Below are 27,326 nucleotides of genomic sequence, written 5' to 3' on the forward strand. Positions count from 1 at the left end.
TTTCATCCAAGGAGTGATAGACAGGAACTCCCCGGGGAATCCAGCAACAGCGCCCTCTCTTCCTCTTCTCCAGCGTCCATAACACCCTCCCAGAATGAGTCTCCCCAAAGAGAGGGAGTTGGACTTAAACCTGAGGCTCCCACCTGACACTAGGAGTGCCATTAGGCCAGCAACATTAACATTTAACTCTAACATTTCCACTTGTGAGGCAAACTTTTTCCAAGGGACAGTGCTATTCCTATTAAGTTCAGCAATACTGCCCTTTTATAGGTGTGTTCTCACACCATTGTTCAAGTTTTTTATGTTGATTTATATATAACTAGAGAAAATAATATGAAAATAGGTTGTTTTTATTGTATTTGAATACAATAAATAAAAGGATTCAGTGAGCATTTCTTGCCAACACCTGCTCTTCCTGGTGGTATTGAACAGCATGCTGCCACTAAAGAAACTAAGAAGTTTGGACTTTATCTAGGACCCTATCATGATTCTCTCCTCTTCAAAACATATAAATATTGGTTCTGCTGAGATATTTTTACTTGGTCTCCTAGGAGGCATTCCAGTGATGGCTCAATCTAGCACAGAAGTCCAGACAGTCTGGCTCCAGTTTATACCCTCTACTAACGTAACTAAAAGCACTGGTGTTTTTGCTATAGAGAAGTGCTGTAGCTGATCTGGACTCCATTGAATACTAGTAATATCTGACTACAGAGGATGCCTGTAGAGGCCAAAGGGCTGCTGCTATTGTTTTTTTTAATTCATCTGTGGAAAGTTACCAAATTTTTTAATAATAATTTTTTATATGTGTTGTTTCAGAGTAACGCAGAGTATATTAGCAAAAGTTCAGTCTGCTTCATTACATTTCTTTTATAGCTACATTGTGTATAACTACTGTGGGTGTCCCTTTGCTTCTTCCCTACTTAAATTTCTTGCTCTCTTTTCCATATTTTTCTCTTGTCCTGTTTTAGTTTGTACTCTAGTATCTAAGTCTGTGTCCTCAAATACAAGTTAAGAGACAAAGTGAAGATTAGGTTATTCCTCCACATTTTGAAACCCTTTGATTAAGCTGACCAAAGTACATGAGAGTGCTTCTTACCCCTTCCTTCCTCCCGTTTGTGTGGCAAGTACTGGAACTTGGTCTCTACTGTTTGTTAAAAAGTGCATTATGGAATTTGGCAAATTTGCTTAAGGAGGCCAGATTTTCTCCTCAAGAACTCAGTAAATTTACCTTGACAGAATTTCATTATTCTGAGATCAAAAACTGAATATATGAGAAGCTGAAATGAAGTATCTTAATTTTGTTTTTACTTTTTATTATATATACCAAAATGCTACATATTATTTTATGCAGTGGTGTTGTAGCCATGTCGGTCCCAGGATAGTAGAGAGTGGGTTATAGATTGTTGTAATAAGCCATAAATCTGGTGTCTGTATTCAATCCATGATTTTTTAGTGTCTAGCAACCTTATGCTCCCAGGCTTGTCCTTTGAAAGTGTTGTGCAGGTTTCCTTTGAGGATGAGGACTGAGAAGTCAGAAATGATCGCTTTGTGAAAAGTGTTCACCACAGATGATAGGACGGTTTTGTATGTTGTTATTTTCCTCTGAGTTCATTTGAGAGCATAGTTATTATCTGGTGTCACCCACATAGTTGCTATTGGGGCATTTAGGTCACTGGATGAGGTACACCACATGTTGTGACAGGCATGTGTCTCATTTATATCTTTCAATTACACTATTTTTTCTCTCTTCCAGTAAAATGTAACTGGAATATTGTGTTAAAAACAACTGGCTTATGATGCAGTCATTTATAGTGTATTTCCACAATTAAGTGGAATCCCATGCACTGCTACAGACTAAGGACCAAGTGGTTAGGCAGCAGTTCTGCAGAAAAGGACCTAGGGGTTACAGTGGATGAGAAGCTGGATATGAGTCAACAGTGTGCCCTTGTTGCCAAGAAAGCTAACGTCATTTTGGACTGTATAAGTAGGAGCATTGCCAGCAGATCGAGGGACATGATCATTCCCCTTTATTCGGCATTGGTAAGGCCTCATCTGGAGTACTGTGTCCAGTTTTGGGCCCCACACTACAAGAAGTATGTGGAAAAATTGGAAAGAGCCCAGAGGAGGGCAACAAGAATGATTAGGGAGCTGGAGCACATGATTTATGAAGAGAGGCTGAGGGAACTGGGATTATTTAGTCTGCAGAAGAGAAGAATGAGGGGGGATTTGATAGTTGCTTTCAACTACCTGAAAAGGGGTTCCAAAGAGGATGGATCTAGACTGTTCTCAGTGGTAGCAGATGACAGAACAAGGAGTAATGGTCTCAAGTTGCAGTGGAGCAGATTTAGGTTGGATATTAGGAAAAACTTTTTCACTCGGAGGTTGGTGAAGCACTGGAATGGGTTACCTAGGAAGGTGGTGGAATCTCCTTCCTTAGAGGTTTTTAAGGCCCAGTTTGACAAAGCCCTGGCTGGGATGATTTAGCGGGGGATTGGACTAGATGACCTCCTGAGGTCCCTTCCAACCCTGAGATTCTATGACGTCCAGTTCCACCTAGAAAAGAGAAAACAAGTGAAAAGGGCTAAGATCCCCATCTTGCAAGCAATGTTCCTAACTTTACTCACATGAGTAGGCCCATTGACAACAATGAGACTACATATGTGAGTAAAGTTATGCATGTGCATAAGCATCTGCAGGATTGGGGTCAATCAGCATACTGCAGAAATAAGAGTTATGAATTTCATATTTAAGGGGGGGGCAATTCTCTTAACATTCACTGAAAAGGATTTCAAGTGGTTAGAGAAGAAAACTAGATGCTGTCTCATGTATCTAGCCAGTTTGTTCTTTTCTAAAATTACTAGTCTATTTCATGATGATGGTTAACATCCAGTGGTTATTCCTTGAAGACAGCACGGATCTATCATCTCTCAGCTCAGGATTCTATCCCCAGCTCTCCTACAAACATCTCATGTAACCTTTGGCAAATCACTGAACCCATGTTTTTCTGTCACCTCCTCTGGAAAATATACCTGTGCACTTCCTGCACTTTTCACCCAAGTACTCTTGATGCCAAATGGTCATTTTAGTGGAGAATTCAGGAAGAAGCCATTTTACAAGGTCCTGGAGTTTCCTTTTAGAAAAATAGTCAACATGAAAATATTGAAGTTGAATAGTGAAGCTGACAGAAAATTTGGTCTCATTTCCAGCTAATGACAATTTCTTAAACACTTCACTCTTCTTGCTCTTGAAATCTGCTTCTTGCCTGGGCCAGTGCCAAAATATGTCTGTTTCAAATTTTCCCATTCGGTTTTAAGTGCTTCAAAGCAGGAAAAAGTTTTTGCAAAGTGCCTACTGCAATGGTGGCCTGGTCCTGATTGGCAAAATCTTTGTTCATAACACAAATAAATGATGATTTGTGGTTTAGAGTGATTCTGCTGACAGAGGGATACAAAACGTTACATTATTTCTAAAGACAGCAATTTTAAGTCTTTTAACCTCAAAGTACTTAATTTACTAAAAAATTTCAGAAAACTCTGTAGCTGTCAGCAAGTGAAATGTGGATTTTTTAAAAAAAATTACAAGAGGATCAGATCAGCCTTATAATGGGAGTATGGTGGCAGCCTAAACTATGGAGAGTCTAACTCCTGTCTGTAATAAACCACAAACAGCTGCAGACCATGTCCAGCAGCAGGCCTTTACAACTTGAATTAAAGGAAGAACTCTGTTAGCTATGAGTTACAAAAAGACCTTTATGTGTTTTCCTGGTACTGTGGGTCTCCCAATCAGTAGTGCCATGGAGTACATGAGATTGGCTAAGAGCCTACAGTGAAAGGGGACTGGAGATCAGCATCTGCTGGGGTCATGAATTACAAATATAGAGGGAGAGTTTGGAATTTGGTCAGGTAAGTGCCTGCAGTGAAAGGAGGATAGATAGTGGGGTTGTGTGGGAGGAAGAACAGGTGTTCAGTTGGAGTAGTTGTGAATTAGGCCAGGAAGTGTTTTTTGAGTAGCAGAAGGTGTGGGAAGAGAACTGGTATTGGAAAAATGCATAGGTGGGATGAAGGCTATTTCTCTAAAGTGAAGCTTGTTTGCGGGATGGGTGAAGATTCAGACTGGTTTTTGTTTTGTCATAAGGCGTACACATTAGAAATCGAAAAGACGTTTTAAGTCCCCCCTCCCTTGCACCATATAGCATTATTCCATACAATACAATAGCTAGTGAGTTTTTTCAGTTTTACGTGTCCTCACTAAAGAGGCTTCTGACACTTAATTTGAGAGACTATTATGCAGTCAAATGTTGGGAAGATTTTTCTGATCCAAAATGAATTACTATGGTGTAATGGATGGTGTAGCAAACTGGATGTCAGAGAATGTGTTTTGTGTTCCTGGCTATGTCACTGACTCACTGTGAATGTGACCAAGTCACTTAACTTCTCTATATCTTAGTTTCTCTGTCTGTAAAAGGGGAATAAAGACCTGACCAAACCTTTATACAACGCTTTGGGGTCCTTGGATGAAAAATGTAAACTATTCTTATTAAAATAAATATTTTCTTTACTAAATTCATCTTATGACTTCTAATGAGCAGTTCTCCTCTTTGGTACAGCTGTAAATAATTTAGTTAGACTTTAATATTTCACCTTCTGCAAATATGTAAATAGTTATCATGTTTCTCCTCAGCCATAGGTTAGCCAATCTATCAATATTTAGCTTTTTAGACAATTTTTCATAAAACAATCCTTTCAGCACCCCAAGGATCTTGCTGTTAGTCTGTGAACTCCCTTCAACACATCAATCCCTAATAGTAACTTTATAGTAAAAAGTTCAGACCCAGAGAATTTTAGAGAAATTACAGCAGAATGTTGGCATACATCAACTTTTGAATAACTGCTACCTGAATGAATTGTAATTAAATATCTAACCTAATTTTTCATTTTCTAAGGATCCACCAATGGCAGTGACCCTGGGCCTGCGAATGGAAGAAATGATTTTTAATCTTGCTGATACACATTTGTTTTTTAATGACTTGGAGGTAAGAATCTACAGAATGTAACATTGACTGTTTCATCCCAGAACATGACATTAAAGGTTTCCTACCTGTTAGTATTTCTTACACATAGCAATATGGACATTACTCTGGGGTTGGTCCTACTCACTGAACAATCACAGGCAGTCATATTGCAATAATTTTTAAGCATTGGGGTACTTACATGAAGAGTGGGGACATCCTCAATATGTCACCTCTGTCCCCTGCAACAGTTCTTTTCACTGTAGCTGTTAGAATGTTTAAGTCTGCAGATTTTGCTGCGTCTGCAATGTTCTCATAAGAAGGGACGTATTTGCCTCCCACCTCTTCTTTCTCAGCTTAAGTGGTCCCTTTTTGCCTCTAAAAGACCTTGTCTGAACAGAAGAGTTTGAAGTCCTCTTCTTAAACTCCTCCTTTGTTGCCTGCCTCTTGGCTTTCCCATATTCTCAGGGTAAAAAGAGCTACCCTTCCTTTTCAAGGGAAGAAGGAGAGTTTTCATTATTCTTCTCAGACTCTCATCAGTGAGTTTTGATGATAATAATGACAGACTTTTAGTCATGAACAGGCAATCTGGACATAATCATCATTCATGTCTCTAAAGAAATAGAAATTGAGAACAAACCCTAAAGTGTCTCCAGAGCTCCAATTTCAAAACCTTACCCTTAAAATAAGAAAACTCAGGTGCAAATTTTCTTTTCCCCTTCTCAACTCTCTGAAGAGCATTGTGGGTTTAGGGTTGAAGACTCCAGACAAGAAAGGCACATCAGTAAAATACAGCACAGTTGTACATAGTATAAAAAGAAAAAAAAAACCCTATATCTGTTTCATTATTAAAATATTCTATTTCCTTCCCCTCAGCCAATACAACAGATAGACTTTGCTAAATCCTGTTCAGTAGCTTCTGGATTCCCTTCAGATTTATTTTTGGTCAAAAAGAAAACTGGGAGTTTTCAGACTGTCCTTTAGCTTTTTTTGTATGTCATCTGTTTAGTCAGACAAGCTATAATCAAGATAATGAACCTCAGTCTCCTATTTCAGGTGTCTCTCAAGGAGGTGCAAATCCTTATTCACCCATCCATTTCAAATTCTTCCACTTATGAGTTGGCCTTCAACATGTTTAATTCATAGCCCTTAACCCTGCATGTCTTCTCCTCACAAAATGTATTCAACAGATCAAAGTATGTGCACCTGGAGGCAAGTGCCCATCTCATGTTTTTCATCTGGTTGTTTCTCCAATTACCAGCCTCTTTGTGCCATGCACAGACATGCTTCAGGAATCATCGCCTAGCCCAAGTGTTCTTCCTCATGGTCTGAGATCACAAGGAAGCGTCGATGCAATCAGTCATGCTATTACTCAAGTCATGCTCTCCTCCCTCTGGTTATAGCTGGCAGACCACCGGGGATCACTCACCTGTTAGGGTCACCATAGATCCCCTGCTTAAGTATCAACTATTTGATAACCAGAGCCAACAGCAATACTGTTTATGCATTGTGCTCCACTCATGGAGTCTAGTTCTGTTGTTATGGAATGTGACAACCTCACAATTGTCAGTTTTTTTCTGAATAGGCAGACAAGATTTTTCAGATCCACTTCTAATTTGGATCAGAATACCTTCCCCGGGAAGACATTTTTACCACCCGTTGCAATCAAAATTGACAAGGTTTTGCTTCAAATTCTGAGAGAAAGGAACCTGATGGATGGATGTATTTTCCTTCCATTGGGGCGGGGACTCTCTTAATCGGCACTTCCCTTTGTTCCACAGCCAATAGGGAAATCAAGAAGTACCAAGCTGATGATGTCTTCATTGCCCTTCGCTGACCTCATTGTCTCTGGTTCTTCCAAAGTCACAAAATAACGGTGTCCCAAGCTCAGATCATTCCCCTTACCTTCAACCTTTTGTCCCAAGACCTGTTCTTCACCTGAGCTTTACCTCCTTTCTCCAGCAATATGAAATCTGAGAAGTGAAACCTTGGCTCTTCCTCAGCTAGTGCGTGTTTTATTGCAGTCTAAGTGAGATATCACTTGACCATGCAAAAGCATTTAGTGAATATTCTCTTTCTGGTGCCCCACAGCAAGGGATAGATTCTAAATCAATTTTTCAAAGCATTGCTTAGTTTTCGTTGTAATGAACCTTTGCCCTGGCATGCTCAGATTTCAGGTGGCAGCCATAAGAACCCTAAGTTCCTCATTAGCATGTGTCCAAGTTTCTTCAAGCTTGTACTGAGTTCAAGGCACCAGTAAGCTCCCTCTTCCAAAGTGGAACTTCACCTTGATTTTATAATGGCTTTGTTTTTTTCTCTTTGGGCCATTTGCTGAAGTTTCACTTTGTTTTCATTCTCACTATTAAAGTTGTCTTCTTTGTAGATATCATGTCAGTTTATAGATTTAGCAAATAGGGCAATTTCCATGCAGGAACACCACCTCCTGTTTTTTCCTGATAAGGTTCTTTTAACACCTTGCCCTAAAAGTCATTCTCAAGCTCCTTTTGGCATTTGGCCTGAATCAAAACATTTTCCCATTTTCGATAGCTTGCAAAGTTTCTTTTGGGATGTAGATGAAGCTTTTTGTCCAAGAATCTAGCATTCCAGTGAGATTAGTTTAAGCCAAATTTCTTGAATACAATTAAGTATTTTCTAGCCTCAACACTATTGCAAAACCAACTGTTTGTATTACAAGGTAGGACCAAAAAAAGCTTCCAAGACCTCTGTTTTGAAATATAGCAGAAGGCCAAACAGGACTCTCCACCTTTCCTGAAGTCACAACTCCGGAAAATCAGTGTCCGCCTTGGAGTTAGTAAGGGTCTGGACAACATACGCAAAAGTCTGCAGGATGGCCACTTGGGAATCCCTTTACCTATGGAGGGAATTTCTCCGCTCTCTAAGATTTTTAATAGCGCTCCTTGATTAGGGAATTTAGATCTTCACAATGACTGGCCAATCTGCTGTTCGTCCTTTCTAAAAGCTCTACTAGGGTTCTGTTTTATTCTCTCCCCACCCTTTCTTTTCCCCTTCCCTCTTGAGTTGAGTACAGTTGTGGTTGGATACATTGGGTTATGCAGGATGTTCTAAAATCAGTCACTCTTGGTTTAGACCAGTCTCCTTTAGTCATTCCTTCCACAAGCTCCGCTGTCCAACATCTCTGACTCTCAACATGCTTTGTGTCCTAGGTTTTATGCCCTGGGCAGCATTGGCCAAGAAGAGTACATCTGTCTCGGATGGGGAGACGTTCTCAGATATAACTGGGTCCTGAGTTGTTGATGATCTTAAACATCAAGACCAAGGCCTTCAATTGGCATTAGAGGTAGTGAAATGGGAAGTAGTGGAGGGGCAGAGCACTAGTTCTCTCATCAGATGAAGAGCTGAGCCACCATGTTATGCATGAGCTGGAGCTGCTTTATTCCTGTCATCTTCATCTCCAAATATAGCGCATGATAGTAATATAGTCTGGAGGTGACCAATGTGTGGATTACGTGCCCATCTACTTGTGATGCTACCTTTAGTCACCAGGTCCTCCAAGATGTTCTCTTCTTAACCTTCTTTGTCCTTTTCCCTCTCGTTTGATGCAGCCACTACTTGTCAACTGCTAGTAATAACATAGAATCATAGAATATCAGGGTTGGAAGGGACCCCAGAAGGTCATCTAGTCCAACCCCCTGCTTGAAGCAGGACCAATTCCCAGTTAAATCATCCCAGCCAGGGCTTTGTCAAGCCTGACCTTAAAAACCTCTAAGGAAGGAGATTCCACCACCTCCCTAGGTAACGCATTCCAGTGTTTCACCACCCTCTTAGTGAAAAAGTTTTTCCTAATATCCAATCTAAACCTCCCCCACTGCAACTTGAGACCATTACTCCTCGTTCTGTCATCTGCTACCATTGAGAACAGTCTAGAGCCATCCTCTTTGGAACCCCCTTTCAGGTAGTTGAAAGCAGCTATCAAATCCCCCCTCATTCTTCTCTTCTGCAGGCTAAACAATCCCAGCTCCCTCAGCCTCTCCTCATAACTCATGTGTTCTAGACCCCTAATCATTTTTGTTGCCCTTCGCTGGACTCTCTCCAATTTATCCACATCCTTCTTGTAGTGTGGGGCCCAAAACTGGACACAGTACTCCAGATGAGGCCTCACCAATGTCGAATAGAGGGGAACGATCACGTCCCTCGATCTGCTCGCTATGCCCCTACTTATACATCCCAAAATGCCATTGGCCTTCTTGGCAACAAGGGCACACTGCTGACTCATATCCAGCTTCTCGTCCACTGTCACCCCTAGGTCCTTTTCCGCAGAACTGCTGCCTAGCCATTCGGTCCCTAGTCTGTAGCTGTGCATTGGGTTCTTCCGTCCTAAGTGCAGGACCCTGCACTTATCCTTATTGAACCTCATCAGATTTCTTTTGGCCCAATCCTCCAATTTGTCTAGGTCCTTCTGTATCCTATCCCTCCCCTCCAGCGTATCTACCACTCCTCCCAGTTTAGTATCATCCGCAAATTTGCTGAGAGTGCAATCCACACCAGATTATTGGATATTACCACCTGCAAAATCTGCTCCCTATTTGTTGTCTTGTAATTTCCAGAAGTTCCCATGCATTGAGGTATTCCTCTGGAACCTAGTAACCAATGTTCTAGTCAGTAAAGCTTCTGCTATTATTTGAGGCTGGGTTTTACTTTTCTCCAGCAGTTTCATTCTTGAAGTATAAATTTTAGGTAGCTCGAAAAGTATCATTTGGGACCCTAGTTGGTAGCCTTGCCTTATATACAGTGGCTGCATGCTCTAGAAAATTCTTGCAGCAGAGCCATTTTAGACTGCTTAGAGGGTGGGGCCAGCCCAGTAGTAATGTTTGGATTAGTGGCAATTACATTCATTAGAAGATTGTTGTACAGGTAAGGAATAAAATTATATATCGTCCTACACAAATATTAAGTCTAAGGATTACTGAGAAATTTTGGTAGAAAATAATTCAGTTCTAGTGCTTTCCCCATCACCATAAACACATGCACAAAAATCAGTGTCTACAAATATTAATAATAGTAATTGGGACTTAGGTCCTGTATGTGTGCAGCAGTAAAATAGTCTATTGCTATTTATTGTAGTTTTATCATAAGTTGTGGGAAACCCAAATTCATACAGTTTAAAGAAATATACATACGTAATATTGGTTTAGAGAGTAAGAAGGGTAATGAGGTATGAAGAATCTATAAGTTTACTTCTTTCTCATGTTGAAATGAAAAAAAAATCAACCTATGCTATTTTTTCTTTCATATAAAAGAGGGGAAAAGTTCAGGTAGCAGTTTAAATAAGCCTCAAAACTTGGCAGGCAATTCAGTCCAGTTTTAACAGAGACTGAGGCATGTACATGAAATGGGTGGTTCTGTACATCCTGAAAATGTGTAGTGCTGAATATCTGCAGTATAAAAGCATTTTTGTTTTCAGTGCAGTGAGTCACTGTTTTTACTGGATAATGAGATTACTATCCATTCCAAGAGGATAATTTTTATGGACAATTTGAAGGCTCTGCACTTTCAGTAAAATTTTCAAGCTCTAAAAATTCCTATAGGTAATTAACTGCATTGAGGTGTTATTTAAATAAATATTACTGCAAACAAAAGTCAGTTATTGTACCTGGACTAATTCTGTACACACACAGTAATAGAAAATATATTTTATCTTTCTTAGTTTTGAACTTGCACAGCCAGTGACCCACTGTGACTTGAGTGTAGCCAGTACTGTAGCGGTTATGAAAGGTATTTTACCTTAAAATTCAAATTAACAGAGAGCTTCCCCCCCCCCCCCCATTTCTATCCCATCTTTCCTATAAACAAGTTACAATCTCCTAATGTTGTGCAACATGCTCATTGTTTCCCCTGGGAACAGGAGGGAACTGACTAAAATCTGTACAAAATTTCTGGACTTGGCTTTATGGTGAACTTGAACATTTTTGGTATGAAAGTTTATCCAAATTTTACAAATACTTTGGTCTAGTGTGACTTTAAAAATCGAGAAGAAAGGAATACTTCAATAGAATAGAAAGAGCACGAGTCTGCTCTAAGGTCTCCTTTGTGAGTGTTCAGTAATGCACCAAAGAAAGAAGCAAGTAACAATGCTCCCATAGCTCTGAAACAATTGGTTAAGAGGGTGAGCCATAGACTCAGTGAGGAGGGGGAATTGGAAAACCACATGTATTTCGATCCTATGGAAACTGAAAAACCCTCCTGCAGAGACCAGCAGCAAGGAAGTCAGAAAACTGCATGCTCTTGGACCCTCTTTCTTTCCTCCCCATAAATTGATGAATTTGGATCTGCCTTTCAAGTTGTAAGACAAAAATTCAAAGGAGAAGAAAAAGCCTGAGCCTTTGCCACCCACTCTTATTCAATTTTGCTGATAATTTCATTAAGTCAGTCTCTGGAATTTTAGATGTTGGTTATGTGCCAATTATTGGGTCTATTCCAAACAAAACTATTTTGTAGTACTAAAATGTACTCTAACTCCAGTACTCGTTATAAAATAGCTGAACAGTTAAACAACATTCAGCTATACACACTCCTTTTTATTCGTGCATACTTTGTGTATCCCTCATTTCCTCAGCACACACAAACTCACAGGGTCAGATACCTTTACACCCTTGACTAATATGTTACTCTTTGAGCAATCCCACTGAAATCAGCGGAGTTGCTCTGGAGTATGATGACTGCTTAACATGAGTAAAGATATCAGAATCTTTTCCAATGCAATATGGAGTCTGATTCTAGCATGCCCAAGATCAACTGTGTGGTATATCCACCACTGGCACCTCTCCATAGGCACAAACAATAGTGAGGGCAAGAGAGCAAGAAAACACTCCTTTCCCCCCCTTCGCCCTCCCCCCATTTTCATAGAAAAACTTTGTTTAAGGCTCTGAATTCCAATAGCGTTTTGCTAGTTCCTGTCAGAACCAGGAAGTCCAGAGGTCCACACAAAAATAAACAAAGTTGTGGGTTACCTGAACTTTTTAAAATGCCCAAAAAAGTTCTGTTTAGAGTGGGTTGTTTTTTATTTTACCAGCATCAGTTTGTGCAAACCTACTATTTTTCCCCAGTGTCCACATTTATATTCTATAATATTCTGCACCCTGCAATAATCCCGTCTCATTTAGAGGGAGAAAAATGCATTTTATTACCCCCAAGGAAAGAACAATCCTTGAACCCAAGGAGCTCTTACACTTCTATGGCAATTACATGATTGGGTTAAGCCAAACAAATAGAATTTGGCTGCTAGTTCTTTTGGGTATATTACAGAATGATAAATCATAAATACAACTATTAAAATTATGTTGTCTGCACTCATTTTGTCCACAAATTGGTTCTAAAGTCTAATCTGACTTTAACAGGCTTACTTTGCATGGGAAAAAATCATCGTGTTAACTGTTATAAAGGCAATAAAGTGTTGGACAAAAAATTCTTATGAAATTTCTAAAAATTACATCTCTAATTAGATGTCCTGCCTTCCTGGTTTAAATTCTAAATTTTCAATGTGTATATTCTGAAACTTCTCCTTTCTTCAGATTTTAAATTTTCTTAGCAGTTATACTAGACTGAGCTTTGAGACTTCGAAAAAGTGCACAGCTGGACTGGTGATTTTGTTTGACGATGACTGAGAGAGCTTGTCATTTAAGGGTATGCAGTTCTGTAAGTGGATAGCTCAGCCTAAGTGATTTTATTAACGTGCGAGTTAAAGCAGTAGAGTGGGTGAATCAGTTTTCAAAACCATCCCTCAACCTTTTTTAAAAAATTAGAAAAAGTTTGACTGTTTTTCAATATAATCCTTTAATCCAAACCTTCACAAATTGTGATTATTTTCACTTGTGACAGCATCACTTAAATATGTGCAGGTAAAATCTCCAAACTAGTGAATCCATACATGTCCTTCAGATGATATACTATAACTGTGGTACAGAAAACAAATGTAAAACTATCCATGCAGCACTTGTGTACACGTTCACTGAGAGTATTTTCTTGTGATCCCACATTCACCTCTTTTTCTCCGTAACTGTGAACAATGGAAAAACCTTAAAAAAAACAGTGCCTGAATAAAGAAAAAGTTCTTTTTAAATTATACATTTTCTCTTTATGTTCCATACTTCCTGTTTTTTTTCTGGGACTGGACATAGTCAAATACTACAGGACAGGCTGTTTCTGTGGTTTTTTTCAGCCCAGCTGAAACCAGGAAGTAGTGGAGCCCTCAAGAGCTTGATTTTGTGAGGTTTCCAAACCAAAGAGGTTTGGGTAAGTTCAGATAAGACTTGGATAAGCATCCAGACTTTTGGAGGCTTAACAGAAATGACAGATCTTTGACATTTGTCTAGCTTTTATATAGAATGGAGAACAATGGTCTGAACTGATTTTTGAAATGCTGGGTTAACACACATCTTACCAACGCATCAGAGAGAGACTAGGAGAGGGTTTTTTTAAAAGAAATTCTGTCTAAAATCACATTGAAGTACCTTATAACTTTCTTTGGCGACTCCATTTTAACTCTTAATTTGAATAGTGTCTGAGGAGTTGAAATTTCTTTTGTTTCGAAAGAAAAGTTAATCATGATAGAGTGTGTAGACACTGCCATCTTCTGGCACAATCAATGCTACACACAGGTTGTTTCATTAATGCCTGTACTAAAGACATATTGGGAAGTATTAACACATACGTGAACCTTTAAAACAAGTTATCTTTTTACTTTAATTTTTCAATAGGAATGTGATCAAGTTCATATAGATGATGTTTCTTCTGATGACAATGGGCAAGACCTAAGGTAAGATATACTCTCTTTCAAAATTTTATTTTTTGCAAGATTAAAAAAGTTCATTTTACAGAAATAAATTGTATTTATTTTTAATATATTTTGGGTGTTTGCAGTACCTACAGTTTTGCAACTGATGGCTTCCATGCAGCTGCAAGTAGTGCAAACCTTTGTCTGCCAACAGGTGTAAGAGGAGGGGTTGACTGGATGAGGAAGCTGGCTTTCCGTTACAGAAGAGTAAAAGAATTGTATAATACTTACAAGAACAACATAGGAGGTAAGGTTAGGACAAGTTGAAATATTATGAAGTTACATTTGAAGACATTACTGTATGGTTATGGTAATTAAGTAATGCTACCTTACTATACCCTTGGAAACTCCACAGTGGAATTAGTGCTATTAAAATGTAATATAAACGACCAGTCCAGAGTTGTGCAAGGTACCCTGCCATTAAGAGTGATGGCTAGAATTTTGCTTCTCGGGGACGAAGAGGGAGACCCTGGAGAATTGTGATAGCAGCACACACAGAGTGAAATTCTGGCCCAATTGATGTCAATGGCAAAATTCCAGTTGAGTTCAGTGGGGCCAGAATTTCATCCTTCAGACACAATTCCCTCGGACTTACTGGCTGTTCCAACCACCTACAATATTTTTTAGGAGAAAGGTCAGGTGTCCTTCTGCTTCCTCCCCGCTGGTGCCTTCATGCCGAGTCTGACTGGTCTGTTCCCCCATTCTGCTCTTTTGGTGGGCAGGGTGGTAGCCACACTCTCTTCCAAATCCCATTGAAGAAGTCCACTGGCAGCCAGCCAGGTCAGTCCACTGCATGCTGCAGCTTTGAAGCCAAAAAAGCTCTTCTAGTCCTGCTGCCGTGCCCTTTCATAAACTCTGTAGCAGACTCCCCCACCTGCGAGTTAACAGTCAACGTCTGATCTCTCACAAGATGATGGCTTCACACTCTTGGGCATCCAAGTGGCAGTAATAGCAGCAGTGTTGAAAGTGTCTTTGAGTTCTACTGTTGCAAAAGAAGGCTGAATGAACCCAGAGGATCCCTCCTGTAAGATTTAGAGGGCCAGCCAGCCCCAATCTGAAGAGCCCTGAGGGATCCAGATCAATCATCCACCCCCAGAAGACATGGTCTTCTCTCCATTCCCCTGTTCCAGACACGACTGAGTGGGAGACCCCAGGCCTGTGTGATGCTGAGGGTCCCAATGAAGCTCTCGACTATTGTAACAAGACTGACTTCATTTGAGGCTCATTTAGAGAGGAACCTAAACTCAAAACTCTCCTGTGAACTAAAATATGTAGGGTTGGCACAGCTTTAGAACCAAGTCCCACTGTCAGAAATGGGAATAATGAATTAGGACGATGTGGACAAGGAGTTTTAGTCACCATAGTAAACATTTCACTGAGAACTGGACTGACATATATCTTCGCATTTTTATTATTGAAGAGTATTTACTTACAGGAAAATGAAGCAGTAAGAGCATTTGTAGGTGGTGACTGTTGCATGGCTTAAGACCAAGTGGCTTAAGATACCTGAGATGTTAATGATATCCCAAGAAATTATCCTGTCCGGAGTGTCATATTACCATTATGAAATGGAATTTTTATACATTAAAAATACAGGAACAAACTGACCTACAGATTTACTGGACATTCATACAAAAGCTCCTACTGTGTCGAGAATTCTAAAGATGCTATATTCCATTTTCAAAAATGGGTTACTGAGCCACTGTGCAAGAATCTAAAGTAAACAGGATGGTTGTAATAGCAGGTATCAGTATGAGGGTGGAGTCCGTCTACCTAGTGTATTCTGTATGTATTTTTCTTTTCCCCCCACAAACATCGTTTATGCTTTATTGATTATCTAATGTATTCCACCCTTTGTGGCCAATTCATACATGCATCCTGCTGCCTCCAACTTTTGTAACATTATTTCCTCACATTGTGGTCTTGTTGACAGAGAAACAGAAAACCTGACTGGGCTAAGTTATGGTCAAAAGTGTTCTGCCCTTCACATCTAAGGGGACTACAAAGAGGTTGGAGGGAGGCTTTTATAGTTTATGTGAGACATGATTAAAGGAAGGATGACATAAAGTCTACAAATACTTCAAGGCTGCAACAGCTTCAGATACCAAGGTTGGATAGAAATTGTTTAGGGTCCATAACTAGAAGTAATGAGATAACATTAGCAGAGATAATTGGGGCTGCATTTCGGTAGGATGTATGGTTATTAGGCTGTGGATAGTCTTACAACAGAAGTGGTGGTAGTCTAATTGCTTTGGGGAAAGTACTAGAAAATGTACTGTAGGGAAGAAACACACACACACACACCCTCAAACAACCGGGTATCTAAGCTGGTTATTAATGAGAGCTCAGGTGTCTTTCAGACAAAATTATTTAAGTCCTAGAATCTTAAACATCCCCATTACAGTGTGGAGAAGTAAAACCCCAATCCAGTCATCACTGAAGTCAATGCGAGTCTATCCATTGACTTCAGTGGATGAATTTTATCAAGCCTTAAAAGCAGAATTCAAAATAGAATAAATTACTGCAAAATCTGCATGTTCCAGCTAAAGCACAGTTTAATTTGTTTGTTTTTCCTTACTCATTTATATATAAGGTCTCCTTGGCCCTGCTAAAAGAGATGCGTGGCTGCAGTTAAGAGCAGAGATTGAAGCTCTGACCGACTCCTGGTTGACAAATGCACTTAAATCATTATCAATTATTAGCACTAGGTATGTACTTGTGTATATTGTAAGAACATTAATATTAATTTATTTTATATTAAAAATACAAGTGCCACAGCAGAATAGCCTTCATAAGTAACCCTATAGTAAATCTGTGAAGTGGAGGGGTGAAACTCTTAAGTTAACAGATTTCAGTTCTTTAGATGTACGTTAAAGGGACACTTACAGTTAATGTAAGCCTAAAATGGACTTCACCTTTAAATTATGTCCTCTAAATTCAAAATCTCTCTATCTTGTGTTTCTGCATAGTGTCTGCCTGTAGTGGTACCCGAGCACGGCACAACATTAGAGCACAAAAGCCCAGAACTCAAAGGTCTCTGTCCATTCCTGCAGAGATAATAATTATGACTCTGGGGGTATGTCTAAACTGCAGTGTGAGACCAGGGTTCAAACTTGGGCTTATGCCTAACCCCCCTTCCACCAACACACAAATTGCTCTGACCCGGGGTCTGAGGGCACCATAGGGGAAGAAGGACCAAGCCAGGACCAAGGGTTCAAGCCCTATTGCTTGCAGTGTAGACACAGCCATTGGATTCATGCTCTGGGAGTCCACCCTTAGCATCCCATAGGCTGACTTTCTTTGTTCTGTAGACAGTCAAGTTTTCACACACTACACAATGAACAAAAGGCTAAGGCAGCCACATTTTGGGTGGGCTCTAGGGAGTCTGGGATATGGGTGGTTGTACTCAGGCTGCACAATGTGTTGTATACACTGGAGCCCCAGATTGGGACTGAAGGTTCAACAGTTCCTAATCTGGGGTTACAAATTAGTGTAGATGCTCAAGCCCTAGGTTAACAAATCCAGGATCTGCGAACTCATGTGCTATTAACCCTGGACTTACATTGAAATATAAACATGCCCTGAGTGGATATGCAGGTTTTTTTAGAGCAACTCTCTGTTTAACCAAAGTAATTAAAACGCAGCATTCCCACCCCTAAGAAATAAAAATAAGGTTCATTGCTGGTTCTCCAACAATGATATTCCCAGAGCAGTACCCGTTCCCTCTGAGCTAATCAGTACTGCAAGTGCAAAACCACGGAAAGGAACAACATGGAGCTACATTGTCTTCCATTTCAAGAGTAACATGGGTGAGAGATGAATTGGTGTTAAGGGAAAAGAACAAAATGAACAACTATTTTAAACATCTACATGTTTTTTTAATAAACAGCAGCTAAACTGGAAAACTGTTTTTAGCAGTATCTAAAGAAAGAAAAAAATAGAAGTACAAATAATTTGTGCATGTGTGTTTGACACCATACTACTTATTTCTAAAACTATCATCCACACAGTATTCAAAAACTGCATTGTCATTTAAGCAATAATGGCTTGTTGGAAAATTATTACCGATTACATAAAGACCAGTCAGAGATGTTTAAATAATTGTCAAGTATTTCATGAGTACTGTACATTTATCAATCCTCACAATGTATCTGAGGTAGATGGGTATTAGCTCCATTTTACTGAGTAGGAAGCTGAGACATAATGAGATTACATCACTTGCCAGAGGTCCCATGTTAAGCCTGTAGAAGAGCCAGGATTAGAACCCACAAGTTCCTGGTCCTAGCCCCCTGTTAACACCAGTAGGCTACACTAGGGATCAAGCCCTTCCTTGTCTAACCTTGTAATAGTGTTAAATTCCATTTCTGGTTGTAGAGTTGCTGCCATCTGAACTCCTCAAAGCCAGACTGAAGTGACATTAAAAACTTTCCAGTTTCATCACTGATTAGGTTTTTCTCTCCCCTCCCCTTGGAAAGATTGCTCTTTCCACACTTGAAATATTAAGATGGTGATGTTCAGTTTTGAGGCCACCATTAATTTACAATTCTTGGGTGAGAAAAATATGTATTTCTCTATTGTCCCTGTCCTTCCCCTTAAGGCAGGAATGACAAGTCATTTTTCCCCCTCCTAACTCTTTTGCATCTGATTGTTCCTTAGTCACCAGTCACTGCCAATTTGAGAGTGCTGTTTTGGCAACGTTTTTGAAAGTGACTAGTGATTTGGGGTGTCTCAATTTTTGAGCATTTATTTTGACACATCTTAAAGGGAGCCAGTTGTCACAGCACTGCAGACCTACGCACTTGCCTGAAACAGAAAAATCTTCAGACAAAGGATAAGATTTTTTTAATAAAACTGTTCTCAACACTGGTTAAGTGATGGTAATGCATTTGGATTGACGGTTAAATGTCAGGAAACCCTGAATGCCATCCTCGGCGGCCAGTTTTATTTAGCAAAATAGGAACGGTGTAATTTTTTTGAATGATGTACCATTATGCAGGTTGAACAATTATTTCTCTCCCTTCAGGAGTAACTGTGTAAACGTTTTGGTAACAACCACCCAACTCATCCCAGCACTTGCAAAGGTCCTGTTGTATAGTTTAGGAGGTGCTTTTCCTATTGAAAATATTTACAGTGCAACCAAAATAGGTAAGAAAGTCTTTAGTCCTCAAAGACTGCATTTGCTTTATCATATGAAAATATTTTTTCTTATTAGTTACGGATGGATTCAAAGCCACTTCTCTGATAGCATGAATGTTTAGGTAGAAAATAAAGTGTGCATTGCTTCAGTTTTTAAGATTTATTGACTGTTTAAATACTGTTAAGAAATTTAAAGATCTATGTTTGCTATGAGTACTTCTAATCCCAGTACTTGTCACATTTATATATAGAATATGTACCATCTAAATATATAACTCTGTCACAGGGCGACACTGGCCCTTTTAGAGCACCTTTTAGTGCACCTGATCAGTAGGCTCCAATTTGGCCAATTAAGAGGGCACCTGGGTATAGAGCAGAAAAGAAAGCCAGTGAGAGAGAGAGAGAGAGAGAGAGGTGAACCAGAGCAGCCTGTGTGGGAATCAGGGACAGGTGAGAGCTACCAGGGACTATGGGAAGTTCCTAGAAAGAAGCAGAAGGTGTTTTCTGGGAGAAAAGCTGAAGGCAAGAAAAGCGCCTAGAGGGGTTTGTTGGCTGACTTCCCCAAGCAAGAAAACTTGGGTCAGAGAGCAGGAGGAGCCTGCTGGATACAGGCAGAGCTGCGAGGCAGAGAGGACTGAAGATAGGGGAGTAATGGAGGGGCTTGCCTGCTGACATCTCTAGTGCTGGATGCAGGGGAACTGAGAGGGGGCCAGAGGAGAGGCTGCACTGGGGGTTCCTATTGGGAAGAGCAGGATTATACCTCAGTTGGGAGGGCTGTGGTGGCTGTCCTGGTACAAGGACAGGGGATGACTAAAAGTCCAAGCAAGGTTGAAGAAGCCAGTATGTTATGTGTTTCATCATACAATAAGTTTAGTTTTCATGACTGTTTGCACTTGAGTGAGAAATGGACTACATGTTCGGGACTTTGGTTTTGGACCATTTGCACAAGGTTTTATAATAAATCAGCCCCAAGCAGGATATTTATTATAGCAAGAGAACCTGAAGAGGAGTTACTGGGGACTTTGGAATGGGACATTGAGGCAGGCATGCCTATTGTGCCATGGCCTGCCACAAGAGGGTCTTCCCTCTTACATTCTCCCTGTTGAATTTCATCTTTTATATGTTAGATGTACGTTATGTAATTCCAGTGCTTTTTATGAACCAGCATTTTTATAAATTCAGCTACCTCGTCAGCATTATAAGAGAGGCTCAGCTAATTTCTATTATAAACTAAGATCTTCATTTCATACACAGCAATTTCAGGCATCCAATTCCCTTCAAGTCTGTTAAGTAACTTCTAATTAACTTCTTGTATTATACAGTGACAAATTATACTCTTGAAATCTACAAAATAAAATTTAGTCTTGGATTTTCAAAGGTACATCTAAGACTCCTTTGAAAATGCAAATTGAGGTGCATGCAGAGTGATTATAAAATATGAGGAAAGAGTGAAGGTTTCCACCTGATGAAAGGTTGTATTAAAAATTCTTAAAATGATTGTGACATTTAGGTCATAGGACAACCCAAGTTTCTACTGAAAATCTAGGGAGAATTTCCTGTCGAATATGATATGGCCTCACTTTTGACTTCTGATGGTTTCAGAAGAACTTGCATCTGAACATTAAAGGTCACCAGAATGGTGATTTCCAAATAGCTAATAATTTGGAAGAGTTCATATCTGACAATTCATCCATTCCAAATTTTAACTAAAAAATATGAAGATTGAATTTATCAATCAATCAGATTTCATTGGCAAAGTGTCATGAATATATTTGTTTTTAGAACAACATTTTTTAAATGTGCCTTTCAGCAGCACAAAGAAAAACTGATATTTTTAATTAGCTACATCATTCCATAATGAGGGGATGCATGAAATCATTTAAAACTTTCTCAAAGAATTAAGTATAGCAAATAGCCTAAATTACATTAAACTGCCAATTTAATGGATCTCATTTATGGCAACCTGCACATTTTAACTAGTGTGCAAATTGCATTCAGACTACAGCAAGGAGTGATATTCAGAGTAGCACCATCTGCCGCAGGAAAGTAGAACTCTTGCCTGACATGCAGCGGAATTTTGCCCAGTACTACATCCCTCCCCTCTCCCCACATCCTTTCAGGTGGGTTAGGCCGCTGGGGTTGTACAAAAGGAGTGGTCCCTGCACTCTGAGCATAGCATCTGTAATTGGAGGTGGCCCTTAAACTCACTACAATCTGGTCCTCATTCAGCAGTTCCAAAGCACAGTGTTTTCCTAATCATAAACCTCCTTTCTTGTCACTGGCTGAGCCCACCTAATCCACAGTCTTGCAAAATGGCACATGTTTCAGGGGCATCTTCTCAGCAACTTTGTTTCATTTCATTCTTCCCCCTAGCTTTGAGTGCCCATTGTCCCATAATGACAGCTCTTTCCCTTTCAGTAAATACATTTTAAATGAAACTGCTACTGTCCTTAGGGGAAAAAATTAAAATCTGCAAGTATTGAAATTCAATTTTATGTTTTTACAATGGTGGTAATACCATCCTCCTGTTACGGCCAAGATCTGTACCTAATATCAGATAAATCTGCTTAGTCTGACCAAAGGAATTCAACAACTGCTTTTTTGCTGGTTGTATCTGTGAAACAAGCCAAAAGCTGGGAGTTATGAAAAAAAGCACACTTTTTGATAGGATTCACTTAACTCTTTGTAAAGCTTCAGGATAACTCACATGATGGCTTGAATAAGTAGTGCATTGTTTTTCAGGCAAAGAAAGCTGTTTTGAGCGTATAGTGTCCAGATTTGGCACTAACATAACTTATGTTGTGATTGGAGATGGACGAGATGAGGAGCATGCAGCTAACCAGGTAACTTCACTCTGAACTCTTATCTCATTTATCTTCCAGGAAAAGAAAGTTGCTTTGAACGAATAATGCAAAGGTTTGGCAGAAAAGTAGTATATGTTGTAATTGGGGATGGTGTAGAAGAAGAACAGGCAGCAAAAAAGGTAACCTGTCTCATGAAATGTTGGTGTGATCTATAGAAAGGCTTGCATTAGTAACTGTTTCATTTCCGCTAGTGTTGCACAATGGCAGATTGGCAAATAAGTTAAATATTCAGAGGCACCAAGAGCATGATAAGGCCTACACTTACATTAAAATAAACCATTTGGATTCTAGCATTTGCTCTATGACAATCTGGGTAAGAAATGTACCCCACAAAATTAAATGAATGTTAATGGGGAGAACAAAGCAAATGAAACCTAACAAGTAGTAATAAAGCAAGAGGGGTTTGGGTTAAAACAACACGGGGAAATTAGTCAGAGCTATTGGAGAGAATGCAGAAAACCAGCAAAAAGTATTGTGCCAAAGTTCTACTATCATGAAGAAAAACAAACGTTATTAGAATATACATGGGGAAACATGATTGATTTTAAAACCTAGTTTGTTTCAAGAAATACTTCTGCAAAAGGAGGACACACATGTACAAATAGTTTCTTCAAAGTAAAAAACAGTTTATTTTCAGTTTTCTCAAAGTAAAAATTTAAGTATGATGTATAAGCAATTAAATTGTCAATATTTGAAAACAGAACAAGTAGGAAATCTTTCAGAAGTCAAATGCATTCCCCTGTAACTCCCAGTAACGTAGAAAAGCTGTACTCTGAATGTTGTACTCTTTGCCTCCTGAGTTATGACCAGAAACACCAAGAATTAGCACTATGGATAGCAAAACTTAAATCTTTCTAGCATTTTGATGGGTCCAGTGTGTTGTTTTGACATTTACACTGTAATGGAAACAAAATCAAAATGCTCATTCCAAATGGTTGCTTATAGAGGTGCAGTATTGGTGATGGGTCTGTGCTGAACACAGGTGGTTGGTTTCGGCAGTTTCCAGTTGGCATGCTTCTCTCTAACTGTAGCTGTACTTGCATGAATAGATATGGTTTTCAGAGGAATAGATGAACACAGCAGTTTACAAATAGATCTGAACTGAGCAAAAGAAAGAGCGTAGTTCCAGGGAGCTAGTAGAGTGTCTAGCAGCAGCCTTCGAAGAGTGAACTGGCATAGGTAGATCTGTAATTCACTATACTGCATCTACCAGCAGACATTGATGCTTTCTGCAGTATCGGTCATCTTTATTTAAACTAGTGTTTTGAAAGTTTCTCTCTAGAAGAGTTTTCCCCCAGCTGGGGGGAAAAAAGCAAAAACAAAAAATACTTGTTTCTGTTGCAAAATGTTACATATGAGCCTTTCCTTCAGGACTGTCCTATAACCCTTTAAATGGGGTTATTGAACTTTTTTAATAAATAAATTGTGATCATCCTTTTTCTAAAACATTCCATAGTAGAAATGAGCAATGTCCCCTAGCCAAAGGAAGGGAGTTGCATTCAGTGAGTTTTGGGCTATTTCCAGTGTGAATAGTGAAACCAACTATCAGATTAGCTCCTCCTAGTATAAGAATTAAGCTCAGATCTATTTCGGTCTGATTTTTGTCGGTATTTTACTAACAAACATCAGGCTGCAACCATAACATTACAAATGTATTGTTGCGAGTTTAACTGTATTTATTTGCTGTGCACCTTCTGCTGTTGACAAGGTGTTCATTTTCCCCTCACTTTTTCCCCCTAACAAATGTAGCACAACATGCCTTTCTGGAGGATATCAAGTCACTCGGACCTCTTGGCTCTACATCAAGCACTGGAACTAGAGTATTTGTAACTGTGTTCTATAGTTGGCGATCCTTTTTTATATTTCAAGTACACTGAATTTTTATGTGTGATTCGATGCCTCTGGCTTAACACATATGAATTGTCTTAAGAAGGGAAGAAATATTTGGAATGAAAATTCCACAATGAAGAATTCAGATTGCTGAATGGAGTTAAAATGTTAGCGCTACATAAGGAAGCTCTATGGTCTTATATATGCAACATTTTTAACGAATAAAAACTATGGAGGTTGCTGATACACACCAAATCAGCCCTAATGGGAGCGAACAAAGGACTCATGATGGCAAAGCACCAACATGCGTTTTCTGACCGACACGGTGGTGGTCAACAACATTCCTCAATATGGGGTATATTCTCAGCACTGAGGTTTGAACCAGACTTTAGCCTACCTAACCCAGAAAATCTGAATTGGAATGCACTCAGACTGTATAATGACAATCCTGTCTAGATCTGTAATTTGTGTAAATTATTGATGAAAATAATTTACTGTGATTTTATTAGCAGCTGATTTTTGGAAGTGGATGCAATTTTTCTTTTTTGGGGGAGGGGGTGGGGAAGGGTTATATAATATTGTCTCTTTTCTAAGTTTGGCAAACAGAATGTGCATAATGATGTGTTGTGCCTTAAAGACAAGACCGTGTTTGTGTGTTACAATGTAATTTTGGTTAAAAACTATGTAGATAAACAAGAAAAAAAAATTGTGAAATTTTTTTGACATGACCAAATTTCAAATTCAAGTAATCAAAAAGCAGGGCTGCACCAAAAGCGTTTGTTTTAGTAAGAAAAAAATAAAGGAAAGTTTGTGGTTTTTATTTGGTTTCTGAATAGTTCCACTGAGGCAAGTTAAGAGGCTTTTGGGAGGCTGAAATGATATTGGGGACCGTTACCTTCAAAGCTAAAGCAATTACATCTTGAACATCTACACATTAACATCTTGAACATCCTTTCTTCATTCTCACATGAGAAAACTAAGAGCCATATTCATTAGTTACTTACAGGATACCGGAAAAAACATGCAGAGCGCACCTGCCATTTACAGAAAACCAAATTAAGTCTCTTCCATTTCCCTCTTTCCCGGGTTAGGAAAGGCCTGGAGGATCATATTCCACACTAGTCCTACCACCTCACATCTGATTTCAGTGTCATGAAGCAAGTGGAAGTGTTAATGACTGTAGTTTATTGTGGAGGATGGAAATTGCTCTTCCTTGATACTAACATGTGTACCCACTTGTTCCAACTGTGAGTGAACTTGTCATGATAGGATGTGAAATGCAAAGGACGTCTATGTAAGGACAGTACTCAATGATACTCCCGTTCTTTGCTGTGAAACCAACTTATTTCTCTTCTATTCATAGGGAAAATACTTGTTGCTTATTTAAACTACATTGACCATGTCAAAGTCAGGTGTTTGGGTGAAATCCTGGCCCCACTGAAGTCAATGGCAAAACTCCTTTATAACTAACTCAGTCAAAAGGAATTCCTTTGCCTCCCTTTGCCTCCCTTGGAATTTTGTACACAAGTCATTCAGACAACAGACGGGTATGCTACTGCCTCAAGTTTAAAATGTGCAGCCCTCACACTGGTCTTGCCACATATTCAATTATTATATGCCTCCACTTTACAGGAGAAATTTGTGGGGGTGGGATTCCTTTTTCCCCTCCCTTGAAAGAGTCCTAGGGCTGTGAATTATTTACAGTATGGTACCTGATCAAATTTGGCCTAAAAATAAACTGATGTAAAAAGGTTAATATTTTAAGTTTTCATTTTTTATTGCAGTGGAAGTTTTTTTTAAGTGAAGAGATTTTAAATATACTGAAGGACATTAGTCTTCAAAATGATTTTAACATTTGCTTTGAAAAGGAACGTGGCAGCTCTAGTAATATGTAGTCCACAGCCTGCCATCTATTTAAAAAAAAAAAATCACAACTTCATGGGAGTTATGCATGTGAACCGATGGCAGGGTATGGCTCAGAGGATAAAGTTTTGGTATGTTTTTTACAGCATCTAGCACAATGAAGCCATGATAATATTGGAACCTCTATGCATTAGCTTCATACCATTAATAATAATAATAGTAATACATAATTCACAAAATCTTACAGCGCCTCACCACTTTAGGGTTTAGCCCTAAACCCTTTACACTTCACACATACACAATATACCAAAGCTCTTTCCAGAAATCCAGATGCAGATATACTTTACTTAAGGAAAAAGTAACACATGTGGTATCTTTAAATACAGTCTCATAGCAGATACTTTGATAAGGCTGCCTGCATGAGAACTACAGGCATGAATAACCAAGGCAGGTATTTTACTCAAATTGGACAGTTCCAAATAGGTATGGTTGGACCTAAAGTAAGCTTTGAGTGCATTTTAATTCAATGTATATAATACAATAATAACTGCCTCCCTTCAACCCCTACCCCCAAAATGAATACAATGTTATATTTGCAAATACTGTGTGCAATTAAAATATAGACTATTGTGCCTTTTGCCGTTACTGTAGCAATCTAAAGTGAGTACAGTACTTGAACATTAGGCACTTTTAATACTGCACTTGCAAGATATAAATACAGTGCAATTTCAATCACAGAGTAAGCAATATCTTAAATATGATAAGGGGTAAGCTCGTACAGTTAAATATGAAAAAGTAAAGTGAAATCTAGAAGCAAAGCTGTCTTAAAAACATTTGTTGGTTGTGCACAAAGATATAGGTGATGGCTGACTCCCAGAATTATGAGTGTCCAGTATAAGCAGCAATATATGCGCCAAAAACAGGCGCAAAAGCATGTTCCAGTCTAACCCCTGACACAGGAGATCTGCCCATATCAAAATCCTGGATCCAAACACACCTGAACATTTGGGGGCGGGGGGGAGGAAGAGAGAGTTGAAATCCAAATCCCAAATTTGAATGTAGTCTTGCCAGGAAGACTATGTGTTAGCGGTGAATTTGGATCCAAACTCCAGGGTTTTAGTTCAGGAGCCAGCTCTACCTTATACCAAGCACATGCTTGAATATGGGATTTAGTATCTCCAAAGAGGAACTTTTTAGTGACATGAGCCAAAATTGCGTTATGACTCCCAGGAATAGCAGCATTTTGGAAATTTAATTGAAGCCAAGTGTCTCTGTCATGTATTAGCAAGTTCTAGTTTATTTGGGCCTACATAATTTAAGAAAATGTAAATTAATATTAAAAGCTTGTAAAATATATGTACATCTTTACTACTTCTCAATAAATACATTTGGAACTGTTGTCATTTTCTGCACTATACTGCCCTGCAAGATTTCTAGTTTTGTGTTTGAAACCTCATTGCACAGTAGTCTCTTCTAAGGGCAGGATCTCAAGTCACTACGTCTTAGCCGTTTTCTTAATATGAATTCCTGATTCATTTATTTATTACCTGTAACGTTTTTATGCTGGTTTCAGAGTAGCAGCCGTGTTAGTCTGTATTCGCAAAAAGAAAAAGGAGTACTTGTGGCACCTTAGAGACTAACCAATTTATTTGAGCATGAGCTTTCGTGAGCTACAGTGTAGCTCATGAAAGCTCATGCTCAAATAAATTGGTTAGTCTCTAAGGTGCCACAAGTACTCCTTTTCTTTTTGTTTTTATGCTGGTGTCTTTTCTACATGCAAATGCATCAAAATTTAGGTTGTTTTACACCGGAG

The 27,326-nt window shown here is 39.2% G+C and overlaps 1 protein-coding gene across 8 annotated transcripts in view; it reads left to right on the forward strand.

Annotated features, from left to right (window-relative positions):
* Nucleotides 1-26,911, forward strand: part of EYA4 (EYA transcriptional coactivator and phosphatase 4) — a 228,012-nt gene extending 201,101 nt beyond the window's left edge. For 4 of the 8 annotated variants that reach the window (XM_048844512.2, XM_048844513.2, XM_075126754.1 and 1 more), the window contains 7 exons: nucleotides 4,943-5,032; nucleotides 13,744-13,802; nucleotides 13,907-14,067; nucleotides 16,414-16,528; nucleotides 18,844-18,965; nucleotides 21,699-21,799; nucleotides 23,570-26,911. In XM_048844512.2, coding sequence (XP_048700469.1) covers nucleotides 4,943-5,032; nucleotides 13,744-13,802; nucleotides 13,907-14,067; nucleotides 16,414-16,528; nucleotides 18,844-18,965; nucleotides 21,699-21,799; nucleotides 23,570-23,650 — 729 coding nt within the window. In that variant the 3' untranslated portion in view covers nucleotides 23,651-26,911. Of the gene's footprint in view, nucleotides 1-4,942; nucleotides 5,033-13,743; nucleotides 13,803-13,906; nucleotides 14,068-16,413; nucleotides 16,529-18,843; nucleotides 18,966-21,698; nucleotides 21,800-21,838; nucleotides 21,940-23,569 lie in introns of all 8 variants that reach the window. The other 4 variants (XM_048844511.2, XM_048844514.2, XM_048844515.2 and 1 more) reach the window with 1 other exon arrangement.
* The last annotated feature ends 415 nt before the right edge of the window (nucleotides 26,912-27,326 follow it).

The sequence above is a fragment of the Caretta caretta genome, chromosome 3 (genome assembly GCF_965140235.1).
Source record: "Caretta caretta isolate rCarCar2 chromosome 3, rCarCar1.hap1, whole genome shotgun sequence".
In the NCBI taxonomy this organism is placed as follows: Eukaryota; Metazoa; Chordata; order Testudines; family Cheloniidae; genus Caretta; species Caretta caretta.